General features: G+C 35.6%; 3 protein-coding genes across 4 annotated transcripts; 2 read left to right on the plus strand and 1 right to left on the minus strand.

The window, feature by feature from the left end:
• Positions 1–9: 9 nt before the first annotated feature.
• Positions 10–2052, plus strand: LOC124421644. Of its 2 annotated transcripts, none has more exons than XM_046957067.1 (4): positions 10–451; positions 554–1056; positions 1116–1310; positions 1470–2052. In XM_046957067.1, the coding sequence occupies exons 1-4, from the start codon at positions 216–218 to the stop codon at positions 1721–1723; spliced, it is 1188 nt and encodes a 395-aa protein (XP_046813023.1). In that variant the 5' UTR covers positions 10–215; the 3' UTR covers positions 1724–2052. The 2 variants fall into 2 exon arrangements, with proteins under 2 accessions (XP_046813023.1, XP_046813024.1); XM_046957068.1 differs by having other exon boundaries at positions 1119–1310.
• A 226-nt stretch (positions 2053–2278) lies between these two features.
• On the plus strand, positions 2279–4259 carry LOC124421646. Its single transcript, XM_046957071.1, has 4 exons — positions 2279–2567; positions 2789–3010; positions 3140–3346; positions 3422–4259. Exons 1-4 carry the CDS (start codon positions 2423–2425, stop codon positions 3571–3573), a joined length of 726 nt encoding a protein of 241 aa, XP_046813027.1. The 5' UTR covers positions 2279–2422; the 3' UTR covers positions 3574–4259.
• On the minus strand, positions 4047–15869 carry LOC124421642 (protein artichoke-like). The gene is made up of 8 exons (XM_046957065.1): positions 14526–15869; positions 12504–12672; positions 11463–11596; positions 10496–10757; positions 8845–9114; positions 8143–8388; positions 7823–8024; positions 4047–6931 (listed from the first exon to the last, which is right to left on the minus strand). Exons 1-8 carry the CDS (start codon positions 14915–14917, stop codon positions 6711–6713), a joined length of 1896 nt encoding a protein of 631 aa, XP_046813021.1. The 5' UTR covers positions 14918–15869; the 3' UTR covers positions 4047–6710.
• Positions 15870–18808: the final 2939 nt, after the last annotated feature.

Consider the following 18808-nt stretch of genomic DNA (forward strand, 5'->3'; position numbering starts at 1 on the left):
TTGCTTTTAACAATGGCCATATTTATCCCAGTTCACATCTGATTGTATAACAAATAATAACGATGTTCATATTTTTTAACCTATATACATTTTGACAAAAGAATTGTCTAACATTCACTCTCTCTCTCTCTTTCTCTTTTTCTCTCTCTGTCTCTCTCTCTCTCTCTCTCTCTCTCTTTGTCTCTCTGTCTCTCTCTTTTTTTCTCTTCTTACAAATGGCAACTGTAAATTCAACGTTGGTAATTAATATTGGAGATCAGAATGTTTCTAACAGTACCGCAAGTAATTCTATTATCGATAATAAAAATAATGATTCACAATTGACACCACTTTTACAATGTTTTGTTTGTGATGTAATTGTAAAAGGACGTTATTATGCTTTAGCAACATGTAGGACACAGAGTTCAAGGTCTAAAGTTATTGAAAAATTAGGTGAATTAGTTGGCGAAAGGTATATTATTCCAATATAATTATTTTATTATTTCTAATAGTTTAAATATTGCTTACAATTGATACGTATATATGTATATATATATATATATATATATTTCAGATATATGGTTGTCATATCAGAAGATGATGTGATTTGTCGTAGTTGTGCTAATCTCATTAACACTCTTGATAGATTAGAAACAGAAATGAGTAATGTACGAGAAAATGTTTTACGATTTTTAGAACAAAAATATTCTTTAGAAGAAGGAGAGCTATTAGGCAACAGCGAAAAACCTAAACCTTCACAACCACCACAAATTACACGATCTAATAATCATAATTCTAATAAATGTTTCAAAAGAAAAGATGATATATTATGCGTTAATACTATGGAACATAATAAAGGCAAAAAAAATGTTTGGATGCAATGCGATAAATGTAAATATACTACGCATCATAACTCGTTCATGATTCATCATATACGAGATTACATAAAACAGAAAGTATTTTGCGATAAATGTGACATACAATTCTCTGGAGATCATCAAGTAATTAATCACGAATGCAACGTAAAAAAGCATCAAAATGAAATGGAAGTTTTAAAAGAGCATGAAAGAGAAAAAGGTAAAGATCTAAAAATATACAATTCTAGTGAGAGTGCTAATCATTTTTTTTTCTGCTAGTAGTTTCTATAAAAGATACTGACGAAGATCTGACAAAAATGTCTGATATAGAAAGAAGCGTTCAGCAGAATATGCCAATCCTACCGTTTCATACTTATTCACAATTGCAAATTACTAATGAAAATATACCTGTGATACGATTAGCAAACCCTGAAAACTTACATATTTCAAATATTTCAAATATTCTTGAACATGGTAAGAGAAAGAAAACATATTCGATGATATAATACATGAACAAACATATATATATATATATATATATATATATATATATATATATATATATATATATATGTATGTATATATATATTTTTTTTAATAAAAAGATAAATCGCAATGAATTATTAATTTTAGATGAAACATCTACTTCAGATCAACCGATGTATGTTAGAGTCTTACAGCATATTAATGTAAATGAAAATTTTATGCATCCTACAGAATTAGCATCGACGCATAGCGACGTTGATATGATGGTTAAAGTTAAAGATAGTTCAACCAAGCAATTATTGACTTTAACAGAGGATGGAAATTTGGAAATGGTAGAGGTAGCATGTTGGAATGATGAGCAATCAACAGATCCAGATCCAGATACAGATATGCATTTTTGATATGCAAGACAAAATTGATTAATAATAATTATTATGTTTTTTACAAAAAAAAAAAACTTTAATGCCAGAATAATTACAAAGGATGATTGTATAAAGTAATGTCCCATTTGTAGACATTTGTATATTTATACTAATATGCATTGACATGTATTAATCTTTTTATCATCTAGTTTTTCAGTAATTTTCTATTGTTTAGGATAGATATTGTGTGTTTGAATTATATTTTCTAACTGTTCTATGTATTTACTATGAAGATTGTTCTGTAAATCTTTAGCTAAATTCAAATTGTTATTAATAAAAAAAAAAAAAAAAAAAAAAAAAAAAAAATTATTGAAATTCAATAAAAAATAAGGATATTTGAATGTTTTCGAGAGTGCGGGAATTAATCAAATGAGATATTAATTGACGTAATATATTAATGATGTGTTATTATGATTAAATGGATGTGATTAAAAATCTAAAAGAGAATTTAAGATTACATATAAATACAAAATTTATCAGTGATTTTTTTTGTTTTCTCCCCTTTAATGATACAATTGTATATTAGAGATATTCGGTTTAATATGTTGGCAATACTGGATATTTGAATGCGTTCGAACATAAAAATATGGCGGCTGTAAACGCTTAGGACGATTTCTCTTGTCGCGCCTTAACTAGTAATTAATAAGTTTTTCTTAATTATGCAGTGTATCATACAAGATGGGAATCGAAAAATACGAATGTGATATTGCTCATGTTTTACAAAATGGTGACTTTACTGTATTGGAAAAATTATCATCGTTTTGTTGCGAATTTGAAAAACACGTCGTTTCGAAGATAGAGAATGCAACGGCTGGTAAAAATGGTAAATGTCAAAAAATTAATACAAAATATTCTTTTTGATTGATAATAAACAATTTTCTAATACAGCTTCCAGTGATGTCAAGTTGTGAGTAAATATTTATTAATTATGTAACAATTGTATGACTATTGACAAATTTTGTTTTGGAATATGAAAGATGCGTGAAGAATAAATAGTATACATTATTTTTTCTCCATTTCTTTCATTTCTTTTTTCTTTGACAGAATATTCACAAATAAAGGAAACAAATTTGATCAAAATGTCAGAGTTACAGAAACAATTGGAAACATTAAAGTCTGAAATAGATGATATAATGTTGAATCAGAAAATTGTAGATAAAAAGATCAGTAATATGATCAAACAAGAAGAAATATTACAAAAAGACATAGCAGAAGTCAAGGCGTACAGAGACAGTTTATCTCTGGAATTGGTTGACTTAAAACAAGGTACATATGTACACAAAATCTATATATATATATATATATATATATATATATATATATATATATATATATATATATAAATGTATATGATAATAAGAATACTTATAGTTATTTATATGTATTTTTATATAGAGGTACAGGAAAGAAAAGAGAAAAAACGCAAGGATTGGGATGCTATTAAGAGAGCTACAAATATTTACAAATGTAATTTGAATTTTGGTATCAATATAGAAGATAAAGAAGATTATGATGAAGTGAAGGTATCATTTTTTAAAAACAACGAACATACAAAGGATAAATATTATGTGCATTTGATTAAAGAAGACGAATTGTGGAAAGGTATGTATTTGTCTCTATCATTTAATATTAAAACTAAGTATATATGCAATTAATACTTAGTTCTTATATTATTAGTCAAGGAAATACAGCCTACGCTTAAAAAAGAACATATGATCGATTTAAAAGGCACTATCGACTTTACTAGGCAATCACAAGTCTCCAACATCACTGCATTTCTGTGTCTTTTAAGGATTGTCTTTTTAAAGTATTATATGGACGGAAGCTAGAAATATCAATTGTACATTAAATGCTTTTATTATAATACTAGTATTATACTAGTAATGACAATAATTAAAGGATAAGTATACTTTTATAGTATGGAAGATAGAAATTAGAAGAGTAAAGTCTTTATTAATAAAAATTAAAGTATCTAAAACGATTTGTTATATATATATATATATATATATATATATATATATATATATATATATATATATATATATGTATATATGTATATATGTATATATATATATATAGGACTTGTGACACTCCAACTGTAGACTTATCGGTATGTTCTTATTAAAATTTAAGATTTATAATCGTTATGGTAATGTTTCTTCGTTTTTTAATATTTACCATCTCGTACGAGTATTGGTTACTCCTAGCTTTTCGTCTACTTAAAGATATTTATGTTGGAAATAAGAAACTGCAAATCACAGTACAGATAAATTACTTAGAGACTAAGTTATTAACAGGTATCTGCTTTGTCTTTTGTATATTTATATATGGCACCTACATTATAGTCAAGTTTTACATCCGTATTATGGGTGCTATACTATTTATTTATACAAGTGAATAAAGATTCGTGCGCAAGTAGATAATTAGAAAAAAGAGAGAGAGAAAAAAAAAGAATAGGTCTCTCGTCAGGAAATATTCTTCACGTTGAAATAAAATCTATGGTAAATTAAAATAATGAATTCTCTTATATCCTTACGTAGCACCCATAAAATTTACTAATTTAAAATACTTAGGAATTAAATTATCTCGATTTTGAGTTCTAGCTAATTTAGCTAGCAGTCGGCGCTAACGGCTGTTTTCTACATATAACAAATGTTTATACTAATAGCTGCTTTATGACTTCTCTGTGTCTTCCTTAATTACAATTTCTGTGTTTAAAAATACTACAGGTAATAGTAATAAACGTAGAATTAAATTTCAAGCCATACGAGGCTGGAGGCAATTATATTAAATGACTTGTGTTAATGGATACGTTTGCAAATGATATCGATTTGTTAAAATGACGTATAAGAAACATTAGATTAAAATTGAGTTTCTTTCATTAAATTTGTCATTAGATTTATTTGTTCAGTGCCGGTCCAAGTATCGATAACGTTTAAGAAAAATCTTATTCTTATCGCAATTCAAGAAATCGCGTTACTCGGAAAGGGCCAATGTATCATGTATGCAAGGAGACGAACTTATAACAATTCATCCCTATTGGCACTAGTTAACGAGAGGGTCAATTGATCGCCCACTGCCAATCAGCCTATATCTTGAGCAGAGCGTAAGCTAACAGATTTCATTTGCTCCATTGACCCATGGGCCAATCGTTTGCTCGGCTATCGAAGAAATTAATTATGGATCGAAGTTTGGTCGATGGGAATCGATGATTTACTACTACGTAGAATGACAGCCGTATTTGCACGGTACCATGACCATGTGTGATACGATTAAAACCTAGCAGGCGACGCGATTCAAACCATAAATCAAACACTGAGAGTTAACAAAAGATATTTTCGGAAGAAAAAAAAAAAAGAAAAAGAAAAAAATTTCGAACGAGTTGCACGATTTGTTATTACAAGAGAATCATCGTAAGTTGGTTCATTAAAAGATTAATTTCGAATTAACACGCTAGGTAATCACATCGTACGTGGTACATTATTAATACAATACTAACTAACGATCTAATAACGTTGAGATTCGTGCAGAGACTATCGATTTAGATTTTCCCCCCCCCCCTCAAAAATCTATTAATTATATCGTCTAATCAAGTTATTAGATCGTCGGTCATTAACATCTATTCTCCCACAATTTTCCTTACTAACATGTCTTGAATGAATTTACTATTGGATGAACAAGCTATTCCATATAAATACGTCAAAATGTATACAATTATAATGAATCGTTGAAGTGTCTATTAAATAGAATTTAGCTGTGCTCGTCAATCTATTTATCGAGTTTTGTGCCACGTTCGTTAATATTTATCGTTGGTAACGCATGTTCTTTTTCGATTATGGAATTTTTAGAATGAAGCTATAACTTCGATTAACGGCGAAACGATAACGTAAATCTACTATAACGAAAAACGCGTTCATTACAACACAACACATCTAAGAAGTATACATGTATTAAAAGAAGTTATTTACATTGAATACAATAACGTTGTCTATCGTTCAACCGAGACTAATGATCATTAATCGTTTATTTTTGTCTCTATAAAACCACGATCTTTCATCAGCTTATATTTTGCATAGATAATAAGAAAAATAAAGAATCGATAATTTCGAAATTACCAGCCGGACGGTATAATAATAATAATAATAATAATAATAATAATAATATTAATAATAATAATAATAATAATAATAATAATAATAATAATAATAATAATTAATTAATTAATTAATTAAAGAAAAAAAAAAGAAAAAAAAAGGAAAGAAAAAAAATAAATATGTCCATTAAAACAATAAAATTCTCTATTAACGGACTCTATTACGTGATTCGCGACTGTTTCTACTATAATCGGTGATATATAACAGCGTCTTTCAAAAGCGTTCATTGATTAACAAAAAGCTTCAAAGTTATATACATTAGAACAGTATACAAGAAGCAGTTCTATCTCTTTCTCTCTCTCTCTCTCTCTCTCTCTCTCTCTCTCTCTCTCTCTCGCTCTCTCGCTCTCTCTCTCTCTCCTCAACTAGACGATGTTATATTACACATATTATCGTATTATGATATGCACACTTTCGAGAATAAGTTTGCTATCAAAAAGGAGATCTCACCGATCTTAGTCGCGTACATATGTACATAAATGTATGTCATCGAAGGGACATTAATTTCGTCGATTTGTTTTTCTTCGAGCTAACAAGTAGATAATATCGGAATAGCCGAAGACGAAATCTCTCTCTTCGTCTTTAGGCATGATTGAGTTGACTAACCAGAATGGATCTTTGATTATTTCGACGATATGCGAAATTATTCTTAGTTAGTTCTATCGTTCCGAACGAACAACTTGAGACACTTTCCTTCGTGTCTTCCAGGTACGGAAGAAGCACACCGAGTAACTCCTTCGAGGCGACAAACTCGCTTCTTTTTATTGACTTACTCCGGTTCGACCAAGTTTAGCCCTCTCATTGAGAAGTATTTATTCGAGGGTCGCGGCAAAAGAAACGTTAGCCCCCGAGGCTGCCGCGGCAGCTGCCAACAAAAGTGTTGGTGGTAAGGGTGGTAAAGATGACGTTGATTCGATTGGCATTGACGATGTCGTTGTTGGACAATTATTTGCCACTCCGTAAACCTTTGCATGATTCACTTCGAGGGCAACCGTTAGATCGGCCAGACCAGCATCGCATAATACCGGATTGTCTGTAATGAAAAATTAAACAAATTTTCTATTGATTATCATATTTCCATTCTATCAACAAAGTCGTGGCTCGTTATGTCTACTCGATCATTTTTAACGTCTAAATAATATGGACTTTAATAACATAGATTAGATCGATCTCGTTCGATTCCTGAGGAAAATATTACCATTTTTTTATTGTGCACGTTTTGGACCTTGCATTATGCAAACTCTTAGGATGAAAGATCAATGATGAGAATTTATATTAGTATAACGACAAAAAAAAAAACGAGAGAGAGAGAGAGGAGTCCGAAAAATATCGAGACTAGTTGAGATAACGTGGAAGGGTCGTGATAACAGCTACGCGACTACTGTATTAAACAATAATAACAAGCACGATCAGCCACGTACGATACAATAAATAATGTGAGATGGCGCCACGAATGGGGGGTTATCGCGATAAATGTAACTCGTTGTAACAAATAATGTATGTACGTCTCGCTCGGGCGCCAAACGGAATCACGCTGCTATCAGGGAATAATTTATTTTCTGCCGTCACTCGTCCTCGCTCTCTCTTTCTCTCTCTCTCTCTCTCTCTCTCTCCCTTTCTCTCTTTCTCTCCCTCTGTCTTTCCCACCCATTTCTTTTTCCTTCGTCCAACTCAACGACGTGTTTATTAATTACATACTGGCGCCCATTCAGTAGATGCGTGTCGACTGATCTAATCATTGTAAGGGTGAAAAGACAATTGAACGAAAATCATGATTTTTCGAATTTTTTTATCGAGTCGATTTTAAAAGCGTCTCGGTTGAAGACGATAAAAAAAAAAAAAAAGAAGAGGGATCAATATATTAATTATCCACGTTTATCTTGTTAGTTTGCTTCGAATGAAATAACAATAAAAAATGACTCACCTTGAAGGTATATACGAAGGACATCTGGAACACCGTGAATGGTGCAACGAGTATTCGCAACTAATTCCGGCATCAGCGTTCGTATTCGATTCGCGCTGACGTCTGCCGAACATAATACAGGAAAACCGCGGAAATCTCGGCCAGAGAGCGTAATCAAACGATTATGCGAAGCATTTAATTCTTCCAATGCAGGCAGCCACGTCTGAGTTTTATAAAAGTTTCGAGTTAATTGAATGAAATTTGTTTGAAACAAAAAAAAAAAAAAAAAAAGAAAAAAGAAAATTTAACGAGAACTATCGACGATATATTGTTTCTCTTACCTCAGAAGTGTCCTCGAGCGTGATGAGCTCATTGTGAGATAGATCGAGAACACGAAGACGATCGAGTCCACGAAGATCACGAAGAGCGATCATTGGACCTAACGCATTGTGACTGAGATTGAGTCTTTGAAGTTCCTTCATACCGACGAATAGAGAACCTTCTAAACTCCTAAGCTCGTTATGTTGTAGTCGTATGTCCTGAATATTACCACCTGCCATCTCGTCACCTTCCTCTTCGACCAAATTCTACGAAGATTCAATCGATCTTTTCAATTCGATATTTTTTTATTATGTTTTCTTTTTTTTCCTTTTTTTTCTTTTTTTTTTTAATTCTAAAATACCACAAGGATGATAGAATAACAGACTCTATTGAACTTTTAGGATTATATATATATATATATATATATATATATATATATATATATATATATGTATATATTAGAGTAATGTATAATACCATATATTAATTAATAAACGTCAATGCTTTTATAAATTGTAGGATTATATATGAAATTTATGATGGCATTTCATTCCTACGTTTTTATATTCGTTGGGACAAAGAAATTGTTGTCATAAATTTTAAAATTATATATATATAATCTTAAAATTAATTTATACTTAAATATTTTTTATAGGTATTTTTTAAGGTATTTTTTAGAATTATTATAATAGAATCGTGCATAGAAACGAATGGTTGCTCACCTCCGATGGTGTTCTTCCTCTACGTAATCGAGCTATTCTATTATCGGAAAGGTCGAGTAATCGTAGCTCACGCAAACCACGCAACGAAGCGAATGAGAACTCTCGTAGCTCGTTGTGCGTCAAGTTCAGGCATTTGAGAGACCTGAGAGGGTAAAGGGCACTATTAGCCCCGCTTCCATCTTCGTTAGTACCACCAAGAGATTTCAAAGAGTTATGTCCAAGCTCGAGATCTTCCAGCATCTCAACTTCTACGAAGTCCTCTTCGTTCAGCTGAAGTGTAAACATTCAAAGTGTTTTCTATGAACTTAACACAATTCTTATTTAATTAATTAATAAACACAAAGTTACTCTCTCTCTCTCTCTCTCTCTCTCTCTCTCTCTCTCTCTCTCCCATTTAATCAATTTTACAGTAATAATAATCATCTCAAAGCAGTTTTCTTAAACAAATCTAAAACATAAGAGAAAAAGATATATATATATATAAAAGAAAAAAAGAGAAAAGAAAAAAGAAGAAGAGAAGAGTCAATGAATCGTCGGGAGAACTCAATGGTCGTCATCGAGTCTCGCTCCATTTGAAACGACGTTCAAACGACGATAAGCTCCTCTCTCAGATTGGAACTCTCTTTGCGTTTACACGCGGAAAAACACACGAGAGTACGTACGATCGACGATGATCGGCGTGTCGCGACGATTCAGATAAAAGAATGAAAGTTTTCTCTCTTTCTCTCTCTCTCTTTCTCTTTCAATGACGAATGCATCTACGTGGCGTTCGTAATCTCTTCTTGTTCTAACTCCCATAAAAATAAAAAAATAAAAGAAAAAAGAGAAATAAAGGGAAAGTGTGTGTGAGAGAGAAAGAGAGAGAGAGGGAAAGAGATAGAAGAACATCGTATAAGCTCGCGTCACGATAAATAATCGTAAACGTCGAGATCGAAGCCCCTTAAGAATCGCTTTCTAGAGATAAGCCGATCTCGAACGGGGGCTGAGAGGAAGAATTTATCCGATAAACGTCCGCTCGAATGAAGCTTTAATCTGCGCGACGGAACTACTCGGCATAATAATTATGTTACGTTGCGGTAATTGACTTAATGCACGGCACGCTCTAGAGACGCCTCCGCGCGAGTCCCTTGCTATATACTGTATATAGCAGAGATGCTGCGGCTGAGATGCTGCGTGCGACAGAAAGAGAAAGAGTGTGTGTGAAAGAGAGAGAAAGAAAAAGAGAGAGAGAGAGAGAGAAAGAGAGAGACACGTGTATGTACGACACGCTTCACACGAGTACGACTTCTCGCATGTATCCGCGCGTGCTCGATACGACGCCCTGAGGGCGGCTACTCTTCTTCTAACTAATAAAACATACAGCGAAGCTTTTTTCTTTTTCTTTCTTTCTCTTTCTTTTCTTTTTTCTTTTCTTTTCTTTTCTTTTCTTTTTTTTCTTTTTTTTTCTTTTTTTTCTTTTTTTGTTCACACGTTACGTTGCACTCGAGAAAGTTTCGATTATGAGAATCGATTATGATGAAATGAAATGGAAAAAAAAAAAAAAAGGAAAAAGAAAAGGAAATAATGCATTTTAATCGTGATCCATCGTTGAAAGCGCATTCAAGAGAGAAATAAAAGAGTGCATAATAGTTTATGGATATTGAAAATTTACCTCCTGCAAATCGTTGTAGGAAAGCTCGAGGAACTTCAGACGCCGTGCCTTTTGTAAAGCTCCGTTCAAGCTACGAATCTTATTGTGCTGAAGGAAAAGGGATTCCAAACGGTGAAGATATCGAAACTCTATCGGTAGATGAGTCAGCTTGTTGTCCACGGCGTAGAGCATTTTTAAATTGTGCCCCGAGGACGGTAATTCGCCGTCCAACGATGTGAGCTCGTTCGAATTTACGAGCAACCATTCGAGCTGATTCAGATCCCTGCGAAACGTGAAGACATATTTCATTTGGATTTTTTCTTTTCTTTTTTTCTTCTTTCATTCTTTCTTTCTCTTTTTCTTTTTTTTTTTTTGCCTCTCTGAGCGTTGCGAGGGAAAGTGATTGTGTCTCTCTCTTTCTCTTTTTTTTCTTTTTTTTCTTTTTCTTTTTTTAATTTATGTCTCCATCGAAAATAATATTTTTTCGGTCTTACGTTTTTTCATTCAATAATCCGATAAGATTTCAACACACACACACACACATACACGCACACACATGATTACTACTCTACAAGAATTTAATTGTATTTCCCTCTCTCTCTCTCTCTCTCTCTCTCTCTCTCTCTCTCTCTCTCTCTCTCTCTCTCTCTCTCTCTCGTGAACAGCCGTAGTCTTAATCGTTCGAGTCGAGCAAAGAGTTCAGTCGTAACGTTGTCGATGATGAATGATGAATAAATAAAGCCAATTAGATAAGTGGTGAGATACGAGAATGGTAAACATCATTGTACCGCGATCAAAACGTGAAAATATTTTTACGACCGAGAGAGACCCGTTTTACCTGATCTTATCTCTCCCCTCTCTTTCTCACGTTATTATTATTTCTCATTCCGTGAGAAGGGATGATTGTCATAATAGAACGAGGGAGAGATATTTCTTAGGGGAAAAAGGGATGATTGTCATAATAGAACGAGGGAAAGATTATTCTTACCGTAAAGTGCGATTCAAAGTGTGAAGCCGGTTTCGGCCTACATGAAGATGTTTGACCAACGGTGGCAACGAACCTGGCACCATCTCGGAAATCGCATTTCCTGCCATCGACAGATGCTGCAACGTCGGATTATACTGCAATAAGAAGAATAATCGACGATTGTTTTATCCATTTCGAAACAACATTAACGACAATTAACTTCGTCGTTTGGATCTAATTAATGATAAACGTTAAGAAAGATATCGATGAATGATTTTTTTTTTTTTTTTTTTTTTTTTTTTTTTTAATGTTCCGCCGTATATTTGTATAATTACCATAAAAGTCCGTAACTCATTTCGCAAAGATCGAATTTCACGAGAGAAGGTTATCGTTTAACGAGCACCATGCTCTTGTTACATCTTTCTATCGAATCTTTATTCAAGAAAGAGAGCTCGATTAAATTCGTCGTAAGATTTTCGAATATCAAAGAAAGAAAGAAAAAAAAGTAAAAAAAGAAAAAAAAAAGAAAGAGAAAAGGAAGGAAGTACGTCGTCCGAGTGCAAATTGATACTTTCTTGAGGTTCCCCTTTCACAACTCGTACTTCCTTTCGTCTGTCTTCTCTTCTTTGCTTCTGACGTCAACGAAAGGGAAGAGAGAGAGAGAGAGAGAGAGAGAGAGAGAGAGAGAGAAAAAAGAAAAGAAAGAAAAGAAACGTGCATCCGAGGCACGAGGCACTCGTTAGAAATTATTTTGCTCGCTTAGTTAAAATCGCGAATCGTCGAGCGGCTTTTAACGTTCTCGCGATAATTCGCTGCACGTGAATCGTCACACGTGTGCGTGCGAAGCATACGTTATGCATATTCCGTCTGTTTCTTCGAAAAACACATTGTATTATCTTTCAAATTGTTTTTCTTTTTTTTTTTCCTTTTTTTTTTTTTTTTCTTTTTTCTTTTCGATGCATCACTCACGCGAACAAGGAAAAACGATTATCTTTCGCGTGTAATCGATGATCGATACGTAGAAATTGAAAGAGAAAAATTGATCATGTCGTTATTGCTTACCTTAAAATCATCAAGATCGATACGACTAATCCGATTTCTGCTAAGATCCAGAGTCCTCAATAACGAAAGATGCGATAAAATGTGTCTCGGTATCGCTGGTACATCGTTATCGGCAAGACTCAAATATTGTGTCCGTCCCAAACCGGCAAAAACGTCCCCATCAACGATCCTTTAAAATAAATAATAAATATAATATTTGAAATTAATAGCTGAAATGCAGCTACTTTTTTTTTTCTTTTTCTTTTTTTTTCTCTTTTTTTTAACGTTACGTTCGGGTGTTAATCCTTAGAGATAAGTTAGCGATAAGCAAAATCGAAATTTTCTTTAAGAGAGAAGCTGGAAAGGCATCTCCTTTTGATAACGTTATCTTCGGTTCTTGCGCGCGAGCACGCACGCATATATGTATTCACTCGCACACGCTCAAACTTGTACTGAGAAACACGTGGCTTCTTTGAATCAATGAACAATATGCAAACGTAATGTCGCTTAGAAATCTTTACATCGCGGGGGCATATATCTTCTCGTATCTTTTCGTAATCTTATTTCAATTTTTTCTTTTAATTTTTTTTTGTCTCCGTATTTTTTCTTCTTCTTTCTTTCTTTCTTTCTTTCTTTTTCTTTTTTTGTTTTCTTCTTCGCTTTTTTCTTTATTTTTGTATTTTGTTTTATCTGTACGTAAACAAGAGGATTAGCGATTAAAGTGAGTTTAGGATTGATTAAAGTTGACTTTAATCGTCAAAGGAAAAAACGAATGACGTAAATTTTCAATTATCTCAATCATCTTCATCTCGGAGAAATTAAAATTGAAATGAATTGCTTTTAATCGAGAGTCGAAAAATCGTAGTACAAATACATACGTAGGAGATGGGTTGTTGCGAAAAGGGGGTACGATTACTATCATAGGATTATTCACTTAACGTTGGCTCGCGGAGCGTTTCGTTATTTAATTATTGCAAGATGATAAATGCAGGGCTACTCGAGATAACTCTTTCGAAAAGGTCAACGATTAAGAGACTCCATTCTTACGTTCGTGTTTCTCTATGTTTCTTAGCTCGTGAGAACGCGCCTTCTCGAAGATCGTCCGCATTTCAAGGACTCTCATTTTCCTTCGTTTCTCGTGGTATGCACGGCAGGATAATCAAGGAAGACCGGTACACGTCCTTTGTGTTGCTCGGAAAAAAATCCGAAGAATCATTTTTTCTAAGAAACGAGAAAATTCAGGGATATCGCGCATAAAGCAGACGGACGACGAATCTATTTTCTTTTTTTTTTTTTCCTTATTTTACTTTTTCTCCTTGTCTTTATTTATTTATTTATTTAATTTTTTTTTTTTTTTTATGGGATTTCATGCAACGATTCAATTATATTATTTTGTTTTCGATAAATTAGGACAACCGATAATGATGTCTTTTGGTTTATATGGAAACATCATCCAATCAACGTCCGAAATTATAGCCGACGATATTTTGCAATGATAGTAGACTCCTTTTATCAACATGCGTATCATATTCGTGAACACGCGTGAATTCCTTCTGTTAAATAATATAGAAATACTAATGTCATCGTTGTTATCGCATTTGGATGAAACACAGCTGACGAAAAATGTTAGTCGAAGTTATGGGAAAGGGTGATGTGGTAGGAATGATATCGCACGCGTCAAACGTCAAACGCGTGATAGAGAAAGAGAGAGAGAGAGAGAGAGAGAATCTTCGGAACGATTCGATCAAGTACGCACGGATATGAGATCAATCGGATTTCAATCGGTTAAAAAAGATCGATAAATATTCACGTATTAGTGAAAAACATTTCTCACGATTGAACGATAAAAGAGATAGCACGAAACGAGGTCGTGATTAATCGATTGGTCAATCGATTAATTATTTCGAAATCATATCGATAAATCGATCAATTTTCTCGCGATAAAGAATTAAATTTCGCGAGGGTCTCGTTAAGGAGGAAGAAGAAGAAAAAAAATTGATAACAACGGTTAATCTTATTGGAAATAAAAATTATCAAACTCACTCGAGATGATCGTGATTTAGTTCGAGCCTGGTTATGGACATTCTTAGCTCCTTGAAATCGTGCCGTGATATATCCCTGAGATTGGAATGAGAAACTCTTAGGATGATTTGTTGTTCGGCGGTGAACTTCCCTCTAAGGGCATCAGCTAGTTGCCCGAAGGAGTCCATACGTTCGCAGACGACCTCGATGCGTTCCCCGTGTCCTCCGTGATGGGGAGGAGGAGGCGCCGGAGGAGCATTGTTGCCGGCATTGGCCGTGGCCTGAGCCGGATTGATAACGGGACTGGAGAACTCCTCTTGTCGGCAGGTGCACGGACTGATTTCGCGCCTGACGGCACAGTGGAGGCTCGTACTCGCGGCGAGTCCGAGAAGCGTGTAAAGCAGCCCCGACATGATATATACGTATATATCTGTCTTCTTCGCGGGAGACCGAGGACGAGACACGCGCGTGCGGTACGAACGACTTCGTTCAACTGTCGCGAAACGTAGTGAAGAAAGAAAGAAAGAAAGAAAGAAAGAAAGAAAAAAGAAAGTTATAAGGGAAGGAAGAAAGTAAAGGAGAAAGGAAAGGAAGAAGAAATTGGAACTAGGGAAAAAGGAAAACAATGAAAAAGAACAACACGATTATCTCTCAAAGCACTCCTACTTTATCCTCCTCTTTTTACTTTTCTTCCTCTTCCTCTTCTTTTTCTTCTTCGTCTTCTTCGTCTTTTTCCTCCTCTTACTATCCCGAGAAAGCTTACTTCCTCGCGGTTAATAGAGAGGGTATCTCGTCGAATCACTCAAAGCTCGTAAACCTCCCTCTTCGATCTAGTAGTCTACCGTCCAATTGGAAAAGGGTAACTTTATGACAAAGGGCAAGCACCAAAGGATTCTTTTATCTTTCTTTTAACGATGTTATCCTTGTCTAATCCTTTTCCTTCTATTTCTTCTTCTTCTTCTTCTTCTCCTATAATAACAATATAAAAAGAGAAATCGATGCAATGACACACAAAGCACAATTAACGATTTGACACCGAAATGAAAGATCAAAAGAACGGAGATCACTGACAATCACACCGACTGTCGCGGACACACTGCGTTAACTGGACAAGCCAGACGTGCACCACCGGCACTAGTCCACGCTATTATCTACACTGTCGCGATCCACAACCCGCGCGGGGTATATAACGCTCTGCTCAAAAACGCGGGTGAAAGCTACCCGTTGTCTCCCTCTCTCTCTCTCTCTCTCTCTCCCTGTCTCTTTCTTTCTCTCTGTCTCTTTTTTTTCTCTGTTCGCGACGGACAAGCAAGAAGGCTTATCGTCGCCAGGGGGCCCTCCTCTTGGCGCCACGGACGCGGCTATGGCATTAAGCCGCGACGCGACGCGCGAGACTTACTTATAGTCGCAAACGTCGTCGGCGCCGCGCCTCCGGGAGGTAACGCTCTCGGACTTCTTCTCCTCCTCCTCCTCCTCCTCCTCCTCCTCCTCCTCCTTCTTCGTTACTTCTGCTTCTACCGCTGCTTTTGTTGCTACTGCTGCTGCTACTAGTACTACTATTACGACTACGACTACTATTACTATTACTACCACTACTATTGTGCCTGTGCCGTTGCTTCCTTCTACTTTTCCTCCTCGCAGGACTCTACACACTTATGGACCGTATGTTATGCGTACTCTTTCTTTCTCTCTTCTTAGCACCCAGTGTCTCCTATCTTTTTCCTTTTATCTCTCTCACTCTCTCTCTCTCTCTCCCTCTCTTTCTCTCTCTTGCTTCACGACGAGTCCGGCCTACTCTGTCCTCCTCCGTTGGACCTCGTCTCGTTCTCTTATCCGTCTTTCTCCCACTCTATTCCTCTCGCCTTGGCTCGAGCGCGTACTCGGTAGCCGTGCTGCTTACAAAGAGACGAAGAAAAAGAGAGAAAGACAGAGAGATACAGATGGATGTCCGCGTTGTCCTAACCGCAGATTCCGTCTTCCGTCAATCGAGTCTTTAAGAAAGGCCTACGAGATCGATCCTTTCGTCGGAAATCTCCTCTGAAAAAAAAAAAAAGAAAAAGAAAAAAAAGTGAGATAAAGAGAGAGAAAAAGATACGTCATTTTCTTTTCACTTTTTTTTTTCTTTTTTGCTTTCTTTTTAATATTCATTTCGTACGCCTGCCATTTATCATTTTCTTCGATCGTTCCTACCTTCCCAAAGAATTCGTTGATCGTGCGAAAAACGTCGATCGCATCGTTGCAAATGCGAACGCGGTGTTTACACCGATAACAAGAGCGTTGCTCAACTTTTGACCTTTGCTTCGGCTGACTACATGGTCCGTGTAGAAAATACCAGATAATTTCCTCAACTATTCTCGCTCTCTCGCTCTCTCTCTCTCTCTCTCTCTCTCTCTCTCTCTCTTTAGGTCTCACTTAGTGTCATTCTTCCTCTCCTTTCCTCTCCTATAATTGTCTATTTCGTTTGAATGAAAATCAGTTCGATCGTTTCTTCGATATTTATTCGATATTACATCGACTTTTGCCGGAAGAAAATCGTTAATCGTCAGGAATTCCTGATAACCAATTTCTTTTTTCTTTTTCTTTTTTTTTTCAAAAGAGAAGCAATCTTATTCGAGCATCTTTCCCTCTCTTTTTCTTCCCCCCTTTCTCTCTCGCTCTCTCTCTCGCTCTCTTCTATTCAGGAAGGAAATACGAGCATCACGTGCTTCGTTGGTCGCTTCATTGGTTGTTTCTCGAAGAGGACGTTCGTGAGATTAGATAGATACTTGACCTTTTGATATATGGTTACGAGTCAAAGCGGAAGAATTTACTGACGGAACACACCTCATGTTATTCGATGATTATTATCATTTTTAAATTGCACCTGTCAATGTGACAGTAAATTTTTTTGACATAAATTTCCTTCTCTCTCTCTCTCTCTCTCTCTCTCTCTCTCTCTCTTCCTATCTCTCGTTTCTACATAATTATTCAAGGAAAAAAATTAGAAAGGCAAATACTACGAGGAGTACGATTATGAGATCTCTGCATTCTAGTCTAGAGAAAGAGATGGGAAGGGGAAGAGAGAGAGAGAGAGAGAGAGAGAGAAAGAGAAAGAGAAAGAGAAAGCTTGAAGGTAAGCGCCACGCACACGGTATGCGCTCACAGTGCCCTGAAAACCATAAATAAAGTTCGATGGGAGACGTCGCCGGTGCCAGGAAGTCATTAGTGGCTCTTCTCTCTCTCTCTCTCTCTCTCTCTCTCTCACTTTCTTTTTTCTTTTTATTTCGCTTCCTCTCGAATCTAAGTACGATGCTCCATTTCTGTCGCAGGTAAGTCGCCTTGTCCCTGTCCTGAATTCTTACCTACGAATGCCGGTTAACTCAAGTGTAAAGGAAAAGAAATAAGAAGAGAGATGAATAAGTAAAGAAATAAATAAAGGGGAAAAAAAGAAGGAAAGAAATGAAAAAATGATTTCGCTTTTCGGTTAGTCGACTCCGGTATTTTTTGAGGCGTCAACTCAGAACGAATGAAAAACGAGGATAGGACGCGAACGGATTTCGAGGTGGACGAACCGACGTGAGCTCCTTTGGAATGCCGGGTTCGGTTCTTCGTCGTCGTCGTCTTCGTCGTCATCTTCGTCACGATGCTACTACTCCAATCTTTACGGATGTCAGCCGCGTCACGACGGACGGATGTAGCTATTAAGAGCGCGCGGCTATAGATTTAGGTAGGTGTCGGACTCGGTGACGCGTCGTGTCTCAACGACACGACTTTTGCTCGATCGTTCGAGATAGAACGATATTCACTGACGAACATATTTTACTCTTGTCTTTTCGCAACTAATGTAACGGGTGGTCCGAAAATGGCAAAAAACGTAAGTAAGTAAATGGGTATGTAAATATTTCCTGTTTTTTTCTTTTTTCTTTCTTCTTTTTTTTTCTTTTTTTTTCTTTCCTAAGAAAAGCAACATAAACATTTCGAAAGTAAATTTTCTTAGGTATATAAAGACAAATAGTATCGTAAGTGACCTTCTACAAATGAAATTCGTAATAATAAAGACGTGACACAATTCGCATCCTCGTTTTGTTGACAAAATTTTTATCCGTAAAGGGATCTCTTAGCCACCCTCCGTTCGCTCCTTCCAAAGGCGATCCCATCTCTCTGTCTGTTCGCTTTGGGGACACTTTGCATGCCGAAACATCGATGCGTCGGACGCACCGTAGGAAGAAACCGGTCGTTTCGCCACGTACCTGCGGTGTGCAAACGAGACGAGGACAAATCGAGATACCGTCGTCCCGCGCTTGGCAAATTCGGGAGCCGTGGCT

Source organism: Vespa crabro, chromosome 2, assembly GCF_910589235.1.
Source record: "Vespa crabro chromosome 2, iyVesCrab1.2, whole genome shotgun sequence".
Classification (NCBI taxonomy): Eukaryota; Metazoa; Arthropoda; class Insecta; order Hymenoptera; family Vespidae; genus Vespa; species Vespa crabro.